The sequence below is a fragment of the Ursus maritimus genome, unplaced genomic scaffold, assembly GCF_017311325.1.
Source record: "Ursus maritimus isolate PB19 unplaced genomic scaffold, ASM1731132v1 scaffold_11, whole genome shotgun sequence".
Classification (NCBI taxonomy): Eukaryota; Metazoa; Chordata; class Mammalia; order Carnivora; family Ursidae; genus Ursus; species Ursus maritimus.
In genome coordinates, this window is record NW_024423453.1 from 34,202,025 (window position 1) to 34,225,093 (window position 23,069).

General features: G+C 38.9%; 1 protein-coding gene across 1 annotated transcript in view; it reads left to right on the forward strand.

Moving 5' to 3' along the window:
- The window catches only part of LOC103657987 (hedgehog interacting protein), an 88,595-nt gene that overhangs the window by 57,002 nt on the left and 8,524 nt on the right, over nucleotides 1-23,069 (forward strand). The window contains exons 7-11 of the mRNA XM_008685437.2: nucleotides 138-281; nucleotides 3,719-3,840; nucleotides 6,146-6,269; nucleotides 7,235-7,365; nucleotides 11,565-11,646. Coding sequence (XP_008683659.1) covers nucleotides 138-281; nucleotides 3,719-3,840; nucleotides 6,146-6,269; nucleotides 7,235-7,365; nucleotides 11,565-11,646 — 603 coding nt within the window. The remainder of the gene's footprint in view (nucleotides 1-137; nucleotides 282-3,718; nucleotides 3,841-6,145; nucleotides 6,270-7,234; nucleotides 7,366-11,564; nucleotides 11,647-23,069) is intronic.

Consider the following 23,069-nt stretch of genomic DNA (forward strand, 5'->3'; position numbering starts at 1 on the left):
TTGGAATTTGTAACATTAATAATTTCGTCTCAGAGGAGGGGATGATTCTTTGGACTGTACCGCAACCTCCCACATTTGGTTTGGGTGAAATACATAACAAGAGCAGAAAACACTGAACCTGTCCTCCGATTTCTCAGTGATTTCACAGGTTCGGTGCTTCGGCTGGATGTGGATACAGATATGTGTAGTGTGCCTTATTCCATACCGAGGAGCAACCCGCACTTCAACAGCACCAACCAGCCCCCCGAGGTGTTTGCACACGGCCTGCATGACCCAGGCAGGTGAGAACGCAGTCTATCCCCTCGCCTGCTGTAAAGCCAGGCCAGAAGTGGAGAGCTGGGGAAAGGAAAGAGGGGTCCAGGCACAGAGCCTCCACGGGTAGTGTCCAAAATCACACCAGCTCATTATCTGAGCACTCTTCTATTAATGTGTGAAGCAGACGGAGAAGGTGGATGAGACACATGGAAAAGAACAAATTCATGGAGAAAAATGGCCTTGAGCTTCTAGAGTGTTATTAGATAAATGCTGTTGGACCAGTGTGATGATTAAGACTTCGGTTGTTCAAATTCGGAGAGATAATAAACCTTTTAAATTTTCTCCTTAAACCCCTTTAAATGAAATTTTCCATACACATTAATTTTTTTTAATTTTTTAAATTTATTTTAAGATTTATTTGTTTATTTGAGAAAGAGAGGAGAAGAGGGGCAGAGGGTGAGGGAGGGTCTTAAGCAGATTCTGCACTGAGCCCCGAGCCCCACACGGGGCTCCTTCACACTGCCCTGGGATCGATACCCTGAGATCACGACCCTGAGGTCATGACCTGAGCGGAAAGCAAGAGGTGCCCCATTTCCATGCACATCAGATGGGGGTAGTAATAGCTACTTTGCAAGGACGCGATAATGATTTACTACGAATCTAGAGGTAAAGCACAAAGCAGAGTGCTTGACACACATGGTAAGTTTCAAATCAATTACAGTTCTTATCATGGCTTTACTTAACCCACGATGACGCAGTATCAGTTCATAAGGAGTTGAGCTCAATGTTAACATTTTTTCACTTGAAAAAAAATAGAAATACTAAAGGAATTCAGATTGACTGTTTACTATAATGAACTATAAAGAAAGGAGCACTAAGATGTATGTAGAGTGAGAAATTAGGGGTACGCTTAAAAAATGCTATGAAGTATAATATAGCAATTCTATGATGAAAGCTTCATCCAATCTGTGGTCTCTTATTCATACTGTGGGATATTTGGCCACATTCATTCATTTACTAGCTAAGTTATTATTGCTATTTAATGTTTATTGAGTGTTCACTATGTGCAAGGTGAGTATTTCTCGAACTTTTTATTTTTATAATCCCTCATGCCCTTCATCTCCCCTCCATCAAAGTCCAAGTCTACAGTTCATTTCCTTTTTGGCATCTCAGCAGATCTTAAAATCTGTGCGACAGGGAATACTTAAGGTGGGTTCAGGATGTGGAGGAAACTGTCACATTCCATTCCTATAGCTCAGAACTTGCAGATACCACCGCAAAGCGGCACTTTGAAGTCGAGCAGCCTGAGTCACCACAGTCTCACTGGAGCTTTCGTGCAACCTTCCCGGGGGTCCTGGACCCTCAGTGCAAAAACACACGGTGAGGCGCTTTGGAGACCTTGCATGTGGCAGGATGCCTGTGCCGCGGAGCCTCACCTCCTCCGGCAGCAGCGGGCTAAAGGGAACTCGTGCCTCCCTCCAAGAGCATTCCAAGCAGAGAAAGATTTAATAAAGCAGAAAGGAAACTAAAACAATTATTGGCTAAAAGTAAAGCTGCCTTGTATTAAGCACCTCGGTGCAGAGTACTGAACTAAGTATCTCATGCACATTATCTCATTTTTGCCTCTCAGTGGTACTCGGTGGTAGCTGGCATTGAGCAGAAGGCATAGATATTTCCCATATACCCCCTGACCCCCACACAGGCATAGCTTCCCCCATTAGCAACATCCCCTACCAGAGTGGGACGTTGTTACAATGGGTGAACCTACACTGACACATCGTTATCACCCAAAGGCCAGAGTTTCCATTAGGGTTCACTGGGGGTTGTACATTCTATGGATTTGGACAGATGTATAACGACATGTACTCACCATCTGGTATTGTACAGAGAAGTGTCACTGTCCAACCTCTTTTTTTCCATAAGAAACCAAAGGTTAGAAGGGTCAAGTCATTCTCAGTGGCCACAATATTCAGCCAGAGCTAGGCCTGATGGCACCCACCTTGGGGAGACCTGGGCTTTCCTTCCAGGTTTGCTCTTTTCTTAATAGAAAGAGGTCAAACCTTCTTTTGTCATAGTTTCTCCATCGTTAAAAGGAAGACGGTATGGGAGAAATTTCTCCGCCTGTATGGATCTAGGCTCCACCTTAGGTCACATCACGACTGTGTCCTGTTCCCTGCCAGGCATTGTACTCTGTGAATCATTGCATTAAAGAGGACAATAAAGGGACTGTTGCCACAGAACAACTAACTCGCCTTTGGTGGGTCAGGCTTATAGTTTCCCTATTATGAACGGGGTCATTTGGATGTGACAGTTTTTGTCTTGTAGTTGTTGTTACTGTTGAGATGATTGCTACATACGACTCCACATCTCTTAAGACCCAGAACTTACTCTCAGGTTGTTTTGTTTTCTAGTTTATTTAATAGCCGCAATGGTTTGGTTCAGTTGTCAAGTCATTAATGTATTTTGTTGACCTAAAACAGTGATTCCCAATGGGATGATTTTGCCTCCAGCGAACATTTGGCAATGTCTAGGAACATTTTTGGAGGGGTTCATGCTACTGACATCTAGTGGCTGGAGGCCGGAGATGCTGCTAAACTTCCTTACGGGCCCAGCACAGAACCTTCCCTCTCCTCCACCTTCCAGTCCCCTGCTCAAAGAATTCTCTGGCTCAAAAGGCCGATAATGTCAAAGTTGAGAAACCTGAAAACAATGCAACACTGTTTTCCACATTTGTGAGAACTTCAAAAAATTGTATTATACAGCTTCATTCTTCCCCCAACCCAAACTCCACATGTCCAGTCCCTCATGGACTTACACATTCAACAAATATCGAGCTCCTTTTATATTCCTGGGTTTGAATTAGGTAACAGAAATACAGTGATAAAGAAGCTGGGCATGGTCCCCGTGCTCATAGGCTTTACAGCCAATGGCTTAAGTCATGGAAACATTTTAGTTCCAGATTGGGGTGACATGAGGACCCAGTTAAGGTAAAAGACTTCGGTGGTTGTGGGATCCAGCTTTATTTTATTCCCTAAACTGTAGCGTACACTTTCTTTCCTTTGTGAGAGCAGCTTGAGTTTAAGAATATAGCAATCCCATGCAAAACCCACAAAACTAATACCAAAACGAATTCTGTTTTGTGGGCTGCAAATGTGAGTTGATCTCATACCTTACCAGTGTATTATAGATGTGACAGTCCTTAACACACTAACAAATGTTTTAAGTCACTGTGCACATTCGTCCTAGAGAGAGATACCAAGAGAAATTAGGAAATATTCCCCAGAGGTCGCTTAGCTTCAGCAGAGTAAACAACCAAATCTGAATGTGTCCGTTGAGGAACCAAACGAAATAGCCCCCAGGGTCCTTGCCAGCCCACAAAGGGGTTCCTATGTCAGGAATCTCCAGTCTGAGTTTAGAAAAGACCCTGGTAAGAATTCACGGATGTCCCCCTTTTGTTATGCAGATGTGCTGTGGACCGACATCCCACTGATATAAACATCAACTTAACAATACTTTGTTCAGACTCCAATGGAAAGAACAGATCATCAGCCAGAATCCTACAGATAATAAAGGGGAAAGATTATGGTAAGTAGAGCATAATTTGTTGACTTGGCTTCAGTTTGGGCCTTGTTTTATTTTAATGTATTAATTGAAGAGAAAAGGATTGCTACAAAATGACCATTTGGGAAAGCATAAAAACACTGACCTAACAGTGGTAAGGGAGTAAATTGCAGGACTCTTTAAAGGTCCAGTGACACTTACAAGCCCTAGGAATTCCATTTGGGTAATTACCTTTCCCATGGTTTGAAGTGTGCTCTGTAGGTCCAAAAATTTAATGGACCTTCAAAAACTAGCTGTTTATATTTTGCTCATCTGAGAGTCAAAGTGAATAACTTCTATTTATTTAATACATAAAGAAGAACTTGTCTTAACATCCTTATATACAGCAGAAAAAACAAGTTAAAGGTAAGAAATTTCTCAATACCCAATACGCTAGTTTCAGCAATTCGAAAAATAGTGTTTCAAATAAGAATGTAATTTTTTAAAGTGCCTATTTTAGAGAAAACAACATAACAGACTTGTAAAAACATGGTATTTACCCAAGTCATGAAAATGGGATGTTTAGACATTATTTTTAATAACATGATTTACTAGCCTGTTTTAGAGACACATATACAAAATAAAGTTGGATAATAATGAAGGCCAAAAAACTTAGGATTTTTTAGTGTTTTAGTATTTACTCCTTTTGGAGGAAGCAATATATCAAAATTATTATGATTCAGGGAACACAGTAGATTAAGATTATTAAATTGATTGCTCCTTCTATTTACTCATTCAATAAAGATATTTATTCAGCACCAGGAATGAAGCAGCTGTGTTAGTTCATGTGGTATTCAGTTATTTTACACTATTTTTTTTTTCAGGTATTCGTGTGTGTGTGTGTGTGTGTGTGTGTGTGTGTGTGTGTATCTTACATAAGCCAAACCAAAGAATGATATGGTTTGAAAAGAAAATCTTATGAGTCACTGGTTTGATGGAATTTTGGCTAAATTTGTAGATTAAACTAAATTCCCCAATCACATTAATTGGGGTGCAGCTGAAACGGGCTACAACATTGATAGCCCAACATTTATGTTTTGAAAATACATCCAGAGTCCTCTCACAGCATATACATGTATCAAATCACCACAATGTACACCTTAAATAGTTTACAACTTTGTTATTTTTACTTCAATAAAGCAGAAAACAAAAATAAAAACAAAATAAGCACATCCCCGGTACTTATAACATGCCAGCCCCTATAGTAATTTTATAAACTTGACTCCTCTCATTCATGGAACAACTCTGTGTGATAGGCACCCTTACTGGCCACATTGTACCGATGAGGGAACTGAGACACAGAAAGTTTAATTATCATACAGCATAAAGTGGCAAGGTCTGGATTTGAACCCAGGCTGACTGATTCCAGAGTTCATGACCTTAATCATTCAGTTTCGCTGCTTCTCAGTGAACTAGTTAAAACTTTGTCTTTTCTACTTTTTATAATATATTCACCATAACCACAGGGGAAGGGAGAACTACTTTAAAATTACCATCTTCCCACAAAAGCTTTTGCCTAAAATACTGCCTGTTGATAATGGCTTATTTGACATTAAGCACATAAGAAGTAATTTTCAGATTAATTTGCAACTGCCTTTAGATCTTTTCCATTGCAATTAGCGTACGTGTAGTCAAGTATATAATGACATGCATGGAAAGACTGAGATAACTATACACATGTAATTAAAAAGAATGGCTGCAATAGACATTGTTAACCATACACTTCTATAAACGAAACTATTATAATAGTTTAAATGAAGATATCACTTGAGTGCCAGTGTTTTTAAATATACAAATGTGGTTTTAAAGACCTTTTATGTGCTATACTTTTATTTTCATTAAAATATGGATTTTCAAACATTTTGTGTAATCTGACAGAGGTCTGGCTTAATTTACTAAATATCTGCAGAAGCATTTCTACAGAAAAATCAGTTCTTAAAACAATTGCTTTTTTCAAGTCTTCTGGTTCTTAAGTAAATAACCATGATTTCCAAAATATCCAGATTCTAATTTCATTGTAAATTTGGTATGTGTGGCAATTATAACCACAAGCATTTGTGGAGCATTCTCATTTCAGTAAGCTACACATGGAAGCTCTTTATATTTTTTACTATTTAAGCAACAGAACTTAATTATTTTTGCTAAATATCTAGAACTGCATTTGTCCTGTGCATCATAGAACACATTTCAAATTTAACGTAAATTACCGTGATAATATTACTTGGCCTCCATTACTTCTATTTCATAAAAATGTTTCATTGGATCTAATGTTCTGTTTCTTTCTTTCCAGAAAGTGAGCCATCACTTTTAGAATTCAAGCCATTCAGTAATGGTCCTTTGGTTGGTGGATTTGTTTACCGAGGCTGCCAGTCGGAAAGACTGTACGGAAGCTATGTGTTTGGAGACCGTAATGGGTAGGTTTCCTGATACCACAGTTTGATGTATCAAACGACATATCCCTTGATTAGTGGGCCAACTGCCATAAAATACTCAAATGATTGTCTCCCTTTGGAGGTCAGGTCTGGGACACATAAACATTATTTTCTTTGTTTCATTATGTATGGTGGTTTCATTGAAGAACTTCCTAAGAGATGCTTTTTGAACAAATTTGATTAAGTTCATAAAATAATGTTTAAGAGCAGAGAAGTCTTCAGATGGACTTTTCATATTATGTAGGCTTTTCCCTTCATCCTTAACATGAATGTACCATGACAATGAGTAATTTGAAAAACTATTGTTATACATGACTTGGGTAAATATTTTCCAAATTATTTGGAAATTGAAAGGCTAAGAATTTTTGTTTTTGCCAGACTTTCATAACTTTTAGCAACAGAACTTAATTTGTCTCTATCAGTGAGAATACTACACAATTAAATTTTAGCCTCATTTTTAGAGGTCACTGTGTGGGTAGTTCTCAGGAACTCTTGTGATGAAACTCAAATTATGAATCTTGTTTCCCAAGTCACTGGCATTCAGGCATGTGGCAGAGCTGCTATGCTTGGTCACTAAAAGGAACTAGAAAAGTTTACTGACCCCATGATCTTCCCCCTGTCCCTCTCTCTGATTAATAGCACAGCATGGAGTCTAGTCCTGGAGAGGAAGTATCATTCTCTGGATGAAGGGGAGGGCTTTTCTCATACTCAGGTACTTTTAGTACCCCCCTCCAAACAAAATACTATCTTTACGTACTCTCTCCCCACATGAGAATTTCACAGTATTCGCACACATTATGGGCTATATTATTTTTCCTTTTAGAAGCCAGGTTTATGGCACAACAATTATTCACTGTGAGCTTTATGCTAAGCATTTTATTGTTTGTTTGTTTGTTTTAAGCAAAAGCATATTTTCATTGTAAGTTTACGGTATCTTTTTGTTGTAGGAATTTCTTAACCCTCCAGCAAAGTCCTGTGAGCAAGCAATGGCAAGAAAAACCACTCTGTCTCGGCAATGGCGGTTCCTGTAGAGGTTACTTTTCAGGTCACATATTGGGATTTGGAGAAGATGAATTAGGTACTGTACAAACTACTTCTATGACATTCATTCTCACTCCCTTGCCCAAGAGGCTCTGTTTTGCTCTGAGGAATAAGTGTAAGAATCTCGCCCTCCGTTTGCTGGCCGTGTAACCCGCGGCAAGGGTGACCTACCGTGGAGATTAGAGATGGCCCAGCTACGTATTCTCTCCCAATGACCCTTCTCTGGGGGTCTTTACATCTTATTTCCACTCCAAAAATGTGAAAGTTACAAAGCAGGAAAATGGAAGGCAAGCACAAAGAGACTTTTTGAGTCCTAAAGAGAGAAAATCTTGAACGTCTACCGATATTTTAGACAAATCTGAGTCATTTGTTCCTATTCTCTATCTGAAAGCCTTTCCACTTATCCGTGTCTCTCGGCATAAATAAAAAATCTGCTGTAATCTCAGCTTCATCTTATCCTCTATTTCTGGATTTTTAACTTAATTTTATTTTATTTTTTTGTCCATTGGGACATGCAGTTTGTACATGATAAGCTGAATTTGTTGATCTGCTTTCCAGCAGAATAAAAATTATCTTCTGTATGATAATCTGTGGGGTAACATACACTATATTTGATGGTATGTTATCAAAATGTGCACAGCTTACAAGCAAAAAGAAGTTGAAATTGGAATGCCATGAAAGAGTGAAAATGCTGCTAATTTTAAATTATAGAGATAAATATAGCTATCATATGACTCTATTTAAAGAACAGCATCCAAACAAACCATGGCCATTATGCTCCTTTAGCCTCCCAGATGAATTTTAGGTCTTAAGAAAGAAGAGTTGTGTTTCCCATCTAAATCAGAGTATTTTCTTTTTTTTTTCTCTAAATTTTATTTATTTATTTATCAGAGAGAGAGAGAGCGAGCACAAGCAGGGGGATCAGCAGGCAGAGTGAGAATGAGGGACTCGATCCCAGGACCCTGGGATCATGACCTGAGCTGAAGGCAGACGCTTAACCAACTGAGCCACCCAGGTGTCCTTAAATCAGAGTACTTTCCCTAGTAGTCCAGCTTTGGTTTTATTACATCAAATGCAGAATTCACTAGGAAGAGTTCCATGCCATTCAGTTAGGTTAACCAGGGACCTAACACATATTTCAGATCTACAAGAATATAATGATTTAAAGAAGAGACCTCCAATCCCTTCTTTTCTTACTCCAGAATTGAAAACATTTACAATTACTTTTCCCTAGATATCTCCTAGCTCACTCAAAAAAGCCAAAGAGATAACTATTTCTCACTGAAATCCTCCGTTATGTAATTTAAATTTCATTGGCAAACTCTGGTTTTAAAATATAAAAGAGGATTAAATTGTTTGTGGAAGAAATAGAGATGAATATTTAGATGTTGTGACTGAATCATTCTGATTTCCCCAGACCTTACTGCAAATGACTCACCATCCATCATCCTGTTAGTGTCACCACTGTTAAAATACCCAGACATCTATCTGCACTTAATACTATGTTGGGAGCAGAACTAACAAATGAGGCACATACAATCCTAAGTGTCCAAAAGCTATAGCGCCGTGTATACTTTATAATTAAAATTAAACATGCCTTCACTGAATTATGCTTTAATGTGAAACTCTTTGGCTTTAATTAAGAGCCACATGGGGGGCGCCTGGCTGGCTCGGTCGGTAAAGCATCGAACTGCTGATCTTGAGTTTGAGCTTTGTTGGGTATAGGGATTACTTTCAAAAAAAAGGGGGTGCCTGCCTGGCTCAGTGGGAGGAGCATGCTACTCTTGATCTTGGGGTTGTGGGTTCAAGACCAATGTTGGGTGTAGAGATCACTTAAATAGATAAAACTTTAAACATTTTTTTAAGAAGATTAAAAAAACTAAAGAGCATTTAAGAAAATGAGTAGGTTTTTGCATTTTTTGAAACAAAAAGTATTGAGAGTCTGTTTTTTCTCAGTGTGTGTGTTTTGTTTTTGTTTTTGTTTTTGCTTTTTAGCTGTAAAACCAGGAGTTTTATTGTGAGGATTAAGTGAAATAAATTGTATAAAGTACTTGGCGAAATAAATATTAATTTTTCTTTGCTTCTTCCATTCTTTTGCTTCTTAACTTCATTTTTATTTTTTCTGTTATGTCTGCATTTTTAGTATAAATCCTGTAATATCCTTTCCAGAAGTAAGAAAGTAGTAGAGTGTGCTAAAAAACAGTAATAGAGTGGAATAGAGAAATAGAGAGTAAATCAAGGACTATTTCATGAATGAGAACCAAATATGAATTTTAAAGCCATATAAGCATATCATCATAAATACAGCTTATAATTCCCTATTCATGTGATCCATTCTATACAGTGAATTCTATGGAAGTAGTCGTACTAAACAAGAGTGGTTCTCTCCTCTGTTGTTTTTCATTATCAGTAACATTGCTCAACACCAAGAATTAAAGAGGTATAGTTGGGATGAACATCAGGGTCTCTCTTTTCCCAAATATTTACTTTAATATATTTGTTTTAAAAAGCTTAAATTAAAAGGATTCCATCTGGCCTCCAATTATCAATTAATAATAACAACTTAGTAACCAAATCTTTTGATCTTGGGCAGAATAAATCAAGATAAAATTTGCCATTTAGCACTCATGCTACAAATATTTATTGAGCACCTATTCTGTGCAAAGTTCTTAGGGATACAGCAGCAGATAAAGAGACATAAATTTTATATTTTAAAGGAGAAGGACAATAAAAATAAATGGAGATAGGTTTACATACATATAACGTCAATTGGTCATAAGTGCTTTGGAGAAAAGTCCCAATGTGAAAAGGGATAGAGATTGTTACCTCTAGGGTTAGGAGAAGTGCAACTTTGGAGAGTGCAGTCAAGAAAGATGATATTATGATATTTAGGTACAGTTTTGAAGGAGGGGGAAAAGTCAACCCAAGGGAGATCTAGTGAAAGGCAGGAGCCTGGGACAACTTGGGACAGATGCTGAGACAGGTAGAGCCTAGAACAGAAGCTGAGGGAGTCAGGAGCCTTAGATAGGATCCTGGGACAGGTCCCCCCGTGTGCAAAGTGAAGAGGCCAGCGAGACTAGAGGAGAGGGAACAAGAGGGTGACACATTGCAGATGAGGTCAAACAGAGCAAAAAGGGGGGGGTGGCATCGCAGGCCACTGTGGGGACTTAATTTTGCTCTAAGAGATTAGAAGCCATTGGAGATATTGAAACAAAGGAGCGTGATTCAACTTAAATGATTTGACTTGCTTGAAAAGAATTTCTGGGGCGGGTATGTTGCAATTGACCATAGAAGAACAAGGGTGGAAGCAGGGAGATCAGTGAGGAGGCTGCTGCCCTAATCCAGGAGGAACCAGTATCTGCGTGCTCTGGAATAGTAGTAGGATGTGGAGAGAGGTGACTGGATTCTGGATGCTCTGCGAGGGTAGACTTGTGAAACTCTTAACATCTTTAGGCACGGGAGCTTCCTGAGGACGCGCAGAGATAATACAGATAGATTTAGATACACACACACACACACAAAACGCATATATCCACACATACATACATACATAGATCTACAGATAGATATAAAAAATAAATAGATTAGTTCAAGCTTTGTTAGTTTAATGCTTAGAAATGACTCATGTTCTAGCAGAAAATCTTTCCTCTCATTACTTTTTTGTGATATTATAGACAACAGGGTCCCTTGGGGTCATGATAACTGATCCCAGCAGGGTTATTTACAGTGACATGGTGGCACTATTGCCAAGGGAGATTGCCAAAGGGTAAGTTTCTTCAATGTCAATTTCAACCCAGCAGCAATTTCTGCAGTTGTAAATAATTCTGTCTATTTCATCTCTAGTCAGGTAACTGCTGTCGAATTAAAGAGATGTTCAAAACTCACAGCACAATTTTGCTTTTTCATTATTATATCTGAAATCTGATTGGTGTGATATATTTTCTTGCATGAATGAGCAAATTTATAGAAAATTTGTTCAACTAGAGAGGCTTGTAATTCTTTACATGTCAACCTTCTAAATTCATATTGCAATGATATTTGGGGAATATAAGAATGTACTTCAAGTAATAATTTTAAGTGTAATAAAATTATTTTCTTAAAATAAAAATAAATAAATAAATAAATAAATAAATAGAAAATATCCACCTATCGATTTATGTAAAATAGCTGCTTAGGCAATAGGCAGTAAGGCCCTGTGGTACTGTAAATTAACTTACTGTATTTCTCTCTTCACAGGTGAAGTTTATATTTTATCAAGTAGTAAAAGTATGACCCAGACTCACAATGGAAAACTCTACAAAATTGTAGATCCCAAAAGGTGAGATCTCTCCCTATTCCTTTAAGTCAAATACTGTTTCTCCGAGTTGTTTTACTGTGTTCAAATTGGTGAAGATGAATTGCAATGAGCAGTCAACACGGATGAACACTTGGGCCTTGCACATGTGCCAGGGGCTGTCCTGGGAGGACCCTCAGCTCCAGTCTGTGAGGGCCAGACTTGACGCTGCTGGACGTTAAAGCCTTATTGTGTCCACATATTCGTGTCACTCTTGTGCCATCAGAGAGCAGTTTCTGTTTGTGGAGTCAGCAACCTTGGTTACACGGCGGAGGAGGACCCTATGTAGGGCTGTGGCTTAGCCTTCATGTTGGACGCAGGAAACTCTCTGGTTCTTTCTGGAGAAGTTGGACCATACTGGCAGGCATTACAGCTGTTCAGTGTGGTTTTTTTCATCAGGTAATCAAGATAAGCTATTTGGCAGTTCAACATCTGAGCCTCATTTCAAAACTCTCTGGCAGCTCACAGCTCTCATGCAGGCTTCTGTGAGGGAACAACTGGAAACCGAAGAAAGGTTGTCATTTTCCCCAGCAAGAGGAAGACTTGACCGTTGAATCTCTTAAAAAACATATTTATCCCCCCTGCTCCTTTCCACCCACCCATCACAACGGCGTTATCTTGAATCATAATTAGTCAGTTGTTAATTTCAGGGATAAAGTCAGAACTATCTGCAGCTGCTAAAGTTACATGTCATCAAAAAGATACTAATCATCAGCTTAGAAGTAACTGTTAACAGAACCTAGGGCGTCCTCAGATACCAGTACCGTCCAACACACAGTTGTCAGACTCTAGCGACACCATGCCATGAATTTCAAATTCTCTATGTACTAACTTATCTTCATGAGCCCATTTGCATATTTCAATTCCCACATTTCAAGTCTCTTTTAGAAGAATAAATTCTAATAATCTAAAAAGTTTGCTAAAAGCATGAATTTAATTACATTTTAAACATACTATTTGTAAGTTATGTATGTTTTTTCTGAAAAATCACATTTTAACAAAACAGATTTTCATCCTTTTCCCATACCACAAAACACTGTCTTTCTTGAGAAAAGTATAAGTGGACATTACTACTACAGAACAAAAAGAGAAGTAATCAATTCTAAATGGTCCGTTGGCATATCCCATATACTCATCTGTCACACCCTGGTCGTGTTCCTCCTCTATGTAACAATACACGTTTTCTTCCACAGTGAGAGAAGCACCCATCCATGCATTGTAGGAGATCTTTTCCTTCTTGGCTGTAAAACCAATACCCTCTTAGTGAAAAGCAAAGTAAGAAATTAAAAAAAATATCAGACACTTCGGTGATGGTTGAAGTTGGCAATATTAAGAACACAAATCAAACAACGTAGCAGCATTCTCTTGATTCATAACGATGTCTAGGGATTTCATTCAGATCTAATGCCCTTTGTTTCCAAATAGTCGTTATCCCATCCTGTTTGTCAAAGTTGATACGCTTTTACAAGCTTCCCGGTAGTAGTATAATGAATTCTTCCTCCTTCTCACAAAATCTTTCTCTCTTCATCTGGATTGTTTAGTCTGTTGGTGGTGAGTTGAGGTGAATTTTACACCTTCCATCCATTATTAGTGTCTAATTACCGGGGTTTCCATAAGGGACCTTGGCTTTGTGATCTTGGGGCCTCCTCTAGTAGGGTGGTCTCGGAGTGACATACCTGAAAGGCCTGACTTCTCATTATGGTGCCTGTTTCTGGTGAGTCCTGTCACGTGTGGGGCCAGGGTTAAGATGTGTGTTTGGTTTTCAGAAGGTGGGGGGAGTAACAGAGTCCCAAACACACTGTCCTTGTACACAGGCATAGACATAAATTTCAAAATGAAGCTGACTGTAAGAAAACAAATGTTTTCATAAACATTTGTTGGGAGCCTCATGCTGTTTCAATTTGGATGCCAACGTTTATTATTATAGTATTTTCCCTAGATGAGCTTGAGTTCTATATAAGCAGACACTTCAGTGTATGTGAGTAGGATTATTTTAGAAACACAAGCTAATTACTAGCCTAACAGTGTTCAGAATGTCTGTTTCAGAGCCACATTTTTTCTCCAAAACTTTTGAGGGAGAATTTGAAGAAAGAACCTCATCAACTGAAAACACATTTCTTGTTATAGACATTTCTTGTTATATCAAAAATCTAACTCAAATGAAAATCTTAGGTTAATTGTATTCTTGTGGAGGAGTCCCCAGACTTGTTAGAATAATGTTTTCAGGATCGCTACTTTCAAACAGCGCTTGACTCATGGTCCTGGAAGAGAATAACAACGAACTATAAAATTTTTTATGTTTGGGGCGTCTGGGTGGCTTAGTCAGTTAAGGATCAAACTTTTGGTCTCAGCTCAGGTCTTGATCTCAGGGTTGTGAGTTCAAGCCATGTGCTGGGCTCCATGCTGGGCATGGAGCCTACTTAAAAAAAAAAAATTACAAAAATATATAATGTAAACAAATATATAATGTAATTGAATATATAATGTAAAAAATATACATGTCATCGAAGTTACATTTTTACTCACCATAGGACTTACGTTTTTTTTTTCTGTTTTTTCCTACACACATGCACACACACACTCCCTTATAAAAAAGACAAGGGAGTTTAAAAACCATCTGCAATATTCTGAAGTCATTTTGGCAAAAGTAGATGAGGTTACAGCATTACCATCTCAGTCTGTAAGGACATTTTGGTCTAAGGCTATATATTACCTAATCGTTTACATAAGTTTAAAATCATTTTCCAGTGGGCACCCATCTCAGAAAAAGATGGCAAGATAACCTGTTATAAAAATCAGATATCATGATTTATAATTTTAAAAAATGAAAATTCAATAAGACTACAACCCGGTTTTCCTTAAGTAGAACTCAGGAGTCATTTAAAGAAAAAGTAGAGAAGGAGTGAATTTTCCTCCATGTTAGAACACTGAACACACTTCAGGAGTGTCGTCGGAGGTGAAACAGTGGCATCTCATCGGAGAGTGGAGTTAGGATCAAGTCCATACCGATCACCCAGCTTGCTGAGTCAGCTCCCCGGGTCCCAGAAAGTCTCTAGTATGGGGTCCTGCTGGCCCTGGTCACGGGAGCTCCTATGGCCAGCAGTTCTAGAAAACAGATTTAATACACTGAGCACAAGAGAGGTAGGCAATAATTGTAGTTGCACTTAGTCCTGCCACCTGAGACTCATCAAGACTAGGAACAAGTCCATCCTGGCAGGACCGGGAGTCAACTGGTCTTGTGTCCGCATCTTCCTTACTGGGGGGGGGCCTGATCAAGTCACTTCACCCTACTCTGCCCCTTTGTCCACCAATGGAGTGCACATGGTCATTCTGCCCCTTCCTCATTTCTGCAGAGTGCTTTTGAAGATGATTAAATCCTACATTTAAAACATAGTAAATTCTTCAATATCGTAGGTATTCATTCTATGCACTCAAGAATTATTTTCAGGTGATCGCCCAACTTTTAAGGCTGTCTTTCCAACATTGGGGTAAAGATGTCTGTGGAGCTTTCACAAGAGCGCTTGATACCTAGTACCCAAATGTCCAAATCATGCCGTGGATGCTTGCTCTTAATTCAGTCTTTTCAGAATCAAACAAATGTGCCTGCAGAGTGGAAATTAAAGAATTCTAACAGTTACATACCTTCTAAGCTTTATTTTTGTAGAACACAATTTTTATCACACTGCTGCCAAAGATTCTCTAATTTTTGCACCAGATGAGACCAAATGACCGTTTTTTTTGATTTTGAAATGTTTCTGGGGTTATTTCTCCAGGAATTTATAAAACAAAATTCTTCTTTTTTTTTTTTTTAAGATTTTATTTATTCATTTGAGAAAGAGAGCACAAGCAGGAGGAGAGGCAGAGGGAGAGGGAGAAGCAGACTCCCCACTGAGCTGGGAGCCTGACCTGGGGCTCCATCCCAGGACCCTGAGATCATGGCCTGAGCTGAAAGCAGATGCTTAACCATCTGATCCACCCAGGCACCCCTAAAACAAAATTATTTTTAATCATTTTGATTTAATTACTATGTACCCAGTCTTCCTATATTTTAACATATTGCTTATCTGTTATCCAACCAAGTCACACAGACCATTCCCTTAAGAGGTCTATAAATTAACAATGCAAATTCCAGGCTTGGGAGGTCATTTTACAGAAATGTTGTATCCCCAAACTCCTGTGTGACCAGTATCAAAAACTGCTCCCCAAGCCTCCTCCCCGCCTCTCCCCTCGATGGCCTTACTTACTGCCTTTTCTTTATTTTTTTCTTAATATCTTCATCCTACTCCTAATTAGACTAGATGCTGAAGAGGGCTTTTTTTTTTTTCTCCAAAAACTCATTTCATAGGAGGAAATCAGTTCTGTTTATCCTTCACATATGTCTCAGGGAGCCAGCAGGCCGCTCTGCCATCCTAAAGAAAGTCACACATAATAGAGAGGCTTTAGCCCAATAAGCCAGTCTAGTCCCAATTCATCAGTCAAAGTTTTATGCAAGTGGCCCCCCTAGGTTGAGAAATCCCCACAGTGCCTGTTGACCCAGCTGCCAAGTCCTCGTGCTGCAGGCCGTGTTTTCATGGCCACCCTGACAGTAATACAAACTGTTTAGCAGCTCCATTGACCTTTCAGCTATTAACAGGGACACAGGCTCCACCAGGGACTAGTTTTCAAACATGACAGAATTTCTTCACACTAGAGGTCATGAACAAGTATATGCCCTATAAAAATCCATTCAGCATGGTGGATTTGAAGTCTAAAAGACAAGGAAGCATGCTCCACATTTTGGCTATTATTATTTTTTTGCCGAGCCGATCACTGAAAATGGAAAGTCTTATCTGCTAGCTTGTATTTTATTCTTAATGCACTGTATTGTATGTTGTGATACACAGTACACTTGTGGCTAATGAATCCTTCCTAAGCTGCCCTGTAGCATTTGAAATTTTGAAGATATATTACCAAAGAAGGGGATAGATCAAAGTAGAAACTTCTAATGAACGAACGAGCATGCATACATAATGCATGGTAATGACCTCAGTATAACTGGAATGTGAGTCCCATGTTGCCAGGATTTGCATATGTATATATATAGGCACACATATTTAAACATACGCAGGTCAGCTTCGCCCTGCTGCGGAGAGCCACCACCCAGTTCAAAATAAATAGGAAATATTACATAACAATTTATGAAAAAAATTTATGTAAAGGAACATGGCATCTAAGATGCTCATATAAAGAGATCTATATCTATATCTCCTATTTCCTAGAGATGTGACGGATGACCACAGCACTCAAAGGAATGTTCTGCTTTATGCTAATTATAGTCTCTCTCAAACTTTCAATTTTGATGTGGGAATATCAATTCCTAGAGCAATTGTACAGATTGCAATGAAGACTTGGTTGAATTGCCACTTTCAGAGCGCATTTGTTAAAAAGATATAAAATGAAAATACAAATAATGACGAATATATTCTTCAAAAGAAGACTCATGTGTTAAGAGTCGAAAACTCTTAAAAGCATTTCGTTTTAATTGCCATGTTTCTCCCCGGCCTGGGACAATGGTGAAAGTCAGATATCAGTAGATCTTCTGAATTTTTTGTGCTTTCATTGTAAGGCAGCGTATCACCAGATATTGTGGTACTTGAGATAAAGGCAGATTTAACCTTGCATAAAACAGCGACAGAAATTTGTAATAAGATGTTATCTAGAGGAAGGTGTACTTTTTATGATTTTTATTATTTTTAAGATTTTATTTTTAAGCAATCTCTATACCCAACAAGGGGCTCGAATTTACAGCCGTGAGATCAAGAGTCGCGAGCTCTACCAACAGAGCCGGCCAGGTGCCTGAGGAAGGTGCATTTTTTAAAGGAAAAACGGCTTCTTAGCATCTTTTTCTTTTTTTAAACTAATTCATTGTAGTCAAGTTACAAGCTTACATGACTTGTTTTTGTCAACAATGACAAATGAAGCAAAAAGTATAGCATCAATATTTGGGCATTTGTCACCCTAATAGTCTTGAAAGAGAATTTAAACCAACATCCTTGTGTTCTTTTAAAGGACAGCAACTTGTGTCTAGTTTTTGCTTCCTATTTAAAGCATTTAGTGATATTTCACATTTCTGCCCTCCTATAATATAAAATTAAAACTCTGGTACTGCTACAGCTTTAAGTGGGAGAAAGATTTATTATTATTATTATTTGGTGATTTCTAAAAAAATACTCTAGGCTTTTAAGTCTTTTGAATTATAATGTAATCAAGATGTTTTTTTTAAATGCCTATTTTCCCAATTACAAACATTTCTTATTTCGTGTCTAACATTTTTTTTTATCAATAATGGTTTATGAATTAAGTTTTTAAGTTCAAACTTGTTTTTGGACATAAAATTCTGAACAGAATATATTTCCTTCTTTATATTAGGAAGCAGTGGCACTGACTTTTTATTGTGCCCTAATTTTTCAGTTTTTATTTTTATCATATGAGAGTAAGTATAGTTATACTCCAAGCTTAAATCAGGAGATTTAATCAGTCTACAAGTATCTTGTACCTGTCTCTCGTGTTCAAGATAATGTATTATGTGCTGCAGAGGGAGGATATAAGTGAGAATTCAGTCCTATCCTCTAAGGAGCTTATTTTTACTTTAAATTGGGAGATCACACACATTATCAAAAATGTAAATATTATTTGAGATAAATAACACTTCGGGATAAAAAAAAAAATTATGCGAGAGCAGTATACCCTATAAATTGCCGAATTAATGGCCCAGAGAGCTATGGATACTGAGACAGGTAAAATTCACCATGATTGGCTCTCTGGCCCAGTTCGTCCTGCTCCACTGTGCTTTTCTCAAACACTGATTAGCTCACGTATAAAAGAGAATGAGGACCACATAACATGGAAATTGTGTAGCTTTCCAAGCAAGTATGGCCAGAGTTACAAGAAAAAGAACAAACCCTCAGTCAGGTTATTGCAAAGGCAGAGGAGGCTTCTCAGCTAAGAGGTAAAATGAAAAACAAGTGTCTGTACTGGGTTCTCCTCCCCGATGAGGCTTTCCTTCCACCTGGGCTCTCTGCAGGTGTCACTTCCCCCGGGGAGTTCACGGCCCACCCCCACCGCCATTTTGTTCTTGGATGTTCCTGAACTGGGCTGAGGCGGCCTCCAGCTCCTGCCCGCGGCCCAAACTCTCCCCCTAGGTACCCAGTTTGCTGTTTTAGTGCTTTACTTACAAAATTGTGCCAATCTTCAGTGCTTTGCCCCAACCCTATTTTTCCCATAAGCCCTATTATTTTTAGTATTCAATGTTGTAGCATACAAGATTTTTCAGGAACGTGTACATTGAATTAAAGTAGAAAGGCCTGTTTTTCTATATTCACCACTAATAATTAGGGTGGACCATATTCTGAATTTAGGACATTGAAAACATGATGCAATAGGCACTGAAGGCAATTTAATAAGAAAAAAATTTTTACTTTTTTTGAAAGCAGATGACGTTATCATCTAGTCTCATTATTTCTCCTAGGTTTTCCCTTTAAGGAAATACATAACTTTCATTTCCTGATTTTCCCATGGAAATATAGATACATCGAGCTAGCCTGAAAAGTTGAATGAAGGAGATCCACACTCCCTTTTAGATACTTGTGTATTTTCGTGGTGGTGTTTGGATAGTGAGGTTAGCTGGGCCTGAAATATGGGTGCTTTGCTCCCTTTTTCCTAAAGGAAAAGGGCCAGTTGAGTGGAGAGAACACTGGACTAGGAGATAGTTCCAGACTATGTGTAACTGGCTGTGTGAAAGCCATTTAATGTCTTTGTACATGTGCTTCTCCTTTAAACTTGGGAATACAGAACTAGCCCTTCCTCATGAGGATAAGTTGAATATGAAATTGCTAAAAAGTATATGTGGCTTCATTATTTGCTTTTATTATGGTTGCATCTTTAGCCATAGAACAAAATTTAGCGTATTTGTAGAAGTTCTGATAATCTTATCAGCACTAGGCAGCCAAACCCGTGGCTACCGTCACCAAATCACCACTGCCTCTGCCCCCTTCGAGTTTAGTGCTCGCTCAATCCCAAATTAGAGCCAACAGCACTACTTCTGAGTGAGCGTATGCTCAACATTTAAATTACAGACCTCAAAATGAAGACAACATTGGTCTCAGAAAAAACAGCTGAGGCCCAGGCCCATTTTTCCAGCACGCTGTAGAACAGAGAAATGAAGTAGTTCAAAGTGATGTCTGGAAATAAGACCAAACATTGGCTTTATCCATCCTAAATTGGAATTCTAGAAATATACGGCACAAATTGAAAATTTTAATATGATACATAATATATAGAAGTTCAGAGCTATTCTTGAATTTAAATTATGTTTCCCTTTACTCCAATATCAAGGTTGCTTGGGACATACATAAAAAGATATTTCTGGAGTGCCTGGGTGGCTCAGTCAGTTAAGCATCTGACTCTTGGTTTCAGCTCAGGTCATGGTCTCATAGGTTTTGAGATCGAGCCCCTCATGGGGCCCCATGTTCAGCAGGGAGACTGCTTGAAAATTCTCTTCCTTTGCCCATCCCCTCACTTGCTCGCGTGCTCTCTCTCTCTCAAATAAATAAATTAAATAATTTTTTTAAAGGTATTTCTGCAACCTGCATGTGATATAATGTCAAGGACAATATTCCTTAAGAGTACCTCAAATAGGGGGTTCCTGGCTGGCTCAGTCTGAAGAGTATGTGACTCTTGATCTCGAGTTTGTAAGTTCAAGCCCCATGTGGGGTGAAGAGATTAACTTTAAATAAGTAAATAATTAAAAAACAATACCTCAAACGGTACTTGAAAAATGCCGTTAGGAAATGAGTATTGCCATCTCTACTGCCACGAAGTCCCAATGCATGATTATGCAGAAATAGATTCCATTTTCACTGTTCTTTCACCTGGAATATGATTGTATTATGAATGTATAAGATTCCTTCCAGTCAAATAGGAATTAGTATCATGTATCGTTTAACTAGCTGCCACAAAAGGGCTCTGTGTGGTCTCAAAACAGGCTGTAAATCCGTGGAATCCCAGCTTCTACTCCTCATGGGTAAACAGACACTGAAAAGAGAAGTGTCAACGTGAACAAGAAGAGTTTAGTGAACATCCAGACTGAAGAAAATTATCCAGACTTAAAAAAAAATGACTTTATCAACTGACCTTGAAGAAAGGCATTGAAGTGAGTATGTGAGAGAGGGCCACGCAGCTCTACTAAGCTAGGTCTACACCTATGCCCCGAGCTAGACAGGCGGGCAGCAGTAAAATCTATCCCATCAGGCGTTTCCACTCCCTTACCCTTGTCTAGGTAAAAGTGCTGAGTATTGGTTTTAGAAACGACGAGTGGTTACGGATTAGCACTGCCTATCAAACGCTCACAGTGAGGAGACCCATTACACCAGGGACTCTGTAGTGGCTCCCAAAGCCCGCCTTCCTGTGCAGAGGTGAAGACTTCATCCAAGCATACAACTTTAGAGCATTCTCTACCTGGAAGCCCCTGGCCACACCAGTTCGTGGCCACATTAAGTGCTGCTGGCTGGGAAGTGGCCTTCGCTTAGAACAGAGCCTCTCAAACCTGAACAGGCATTTGAATCCGCTGACAAATGGGCCAGAGTGTAGACTCAGTAAGGCTGGGGACGGGCCTGAGCTTCTATGTTTCTAACAAACTCGTACATGATGCTGGTTCCTCTGGTCTGGGGCCATGCTATGGGTAGTAAGGATTTAGACTTTCTCATGAGAATAGGAGCAAGCATTCAAGAAAACTCGTTTTGCAAAGCTTGCAGTAACAACACTTTTCCAAGTGTCTCAACATGAATATGGATTAAAAAAAAAGACAGTTCTTTTTTTTTTAAGATTTTTTATTTATTCATTTGAGAGAGAGAAAGAGAGAAAGAGCATGAGCAGGGGAGAGGGGCAGAGGGAGAAGCAGGCTTCCCTGCTGAGCACGGGGCTCCATCCCAGGACCCTGGGATCATGACCTGAGCCAAAGGCAGACACTTAACTGACTGAGCCACCCAGGCATACCGACAGTTCTTACCTCACCTTCCCCCCTTAAGCAGATGGTTGACAAAGAGAAGCTTTAGAATTATTACTTCTTCTGAAATCTCTAATGAGTCAGGATTTTATAAATGAGTATTACTTATGATTAATGTACCTTGTTTGACAATAACATGAATTTAAAACCTGGACCCCTAACAAAAATTTCAGAATGAGTCCCTTTACTTTTTGTAAAAAACACAGTAGATTTCTAACATACTCAATCAGAAGGGCAGGCCTACTCAGACAGGATTATCCCTCTGCTTCCATCCAGGTACACAGAGGACTTCTCATTTATTGATTTGTTTATTCATTTATTTAATTAAATATCATAAAATTAAAACCATCTATAATCTCACTACCTGGAGACAGTCACTGTTGGCGTTAGCTAGTCACAGAAAGTCATCACGTAGGATATGTTACAAATCACTTATGCTTCTCAACTTCTTTTATTTCAAGAAAGTATCTCAACTTTTTTTTTTTTTAAGATTTTATTTATTTATTTGACAGAGAGAGAGAGACAGCCAGCGAGAGAGGGAACACAAGCAGGGGAAGTGGGAGAGGAAGAAGCAGGCTCCCAGCAGAGGAGCCTGATGTGGGACTCGATCCCGGAAGGCCAGGATCACGCCCTGAGCAGAAGGCAGACGCTTAACGACTGCGCCACCCAGGCGCCCCAGTATCTCAACTTTTATGCTACTACTCAAAACCAGACAGAGTGGGTTTCTAAGAAAACATCTTACATTTCCAGAAACAATGCTTTATGCATTAAAGAATGTTGGACAATTTTTCGGCACTAGTCCTTATTGTTCCATTGTCAAGTATAAAGATTATAAAGTGTGTTTTTCTGATTTAAATTGAGTTTGAGGCCTACAGAGGTAACTATCGACAAATGGCTTGATATATTCCTTGTTACAAACCTCAATATCCTCTTGGTTAAGTTTCCTACTTTGAAAGCTATCCTGGGGGTGCCTGGGTGGCTCAGTCGTTAAGTGTCTGCCTTTGGCTCAGGGCGTGATCCCAGTCCTGAGATCGAGCCCCACATCAGGCTCCTTCGCTATGAGCCTGCTTCTTCCTCTCCCACTCCCCCTGCTTGTGTTCCCTCTCTCTCGCTGGCTGTCTCTATCTCTGTCAAATAAATAAATAAAATCTTAAAAAAAGAAAAAATGAAAGCTATCCTGGACTTCATTCAGTAGAGATAAGAATCCAAAAGTTAAGAAAGTAATTGTTTAAACGAAGAACAAAACTATTTAAGCAATTCTTAGTACACCTACATTAAAACACCCACTTTTCCAGTCCAATAAAAATAAGAATGAAAAATGAGGCAACCTATCACCATATATATATATATATATATATATATATAT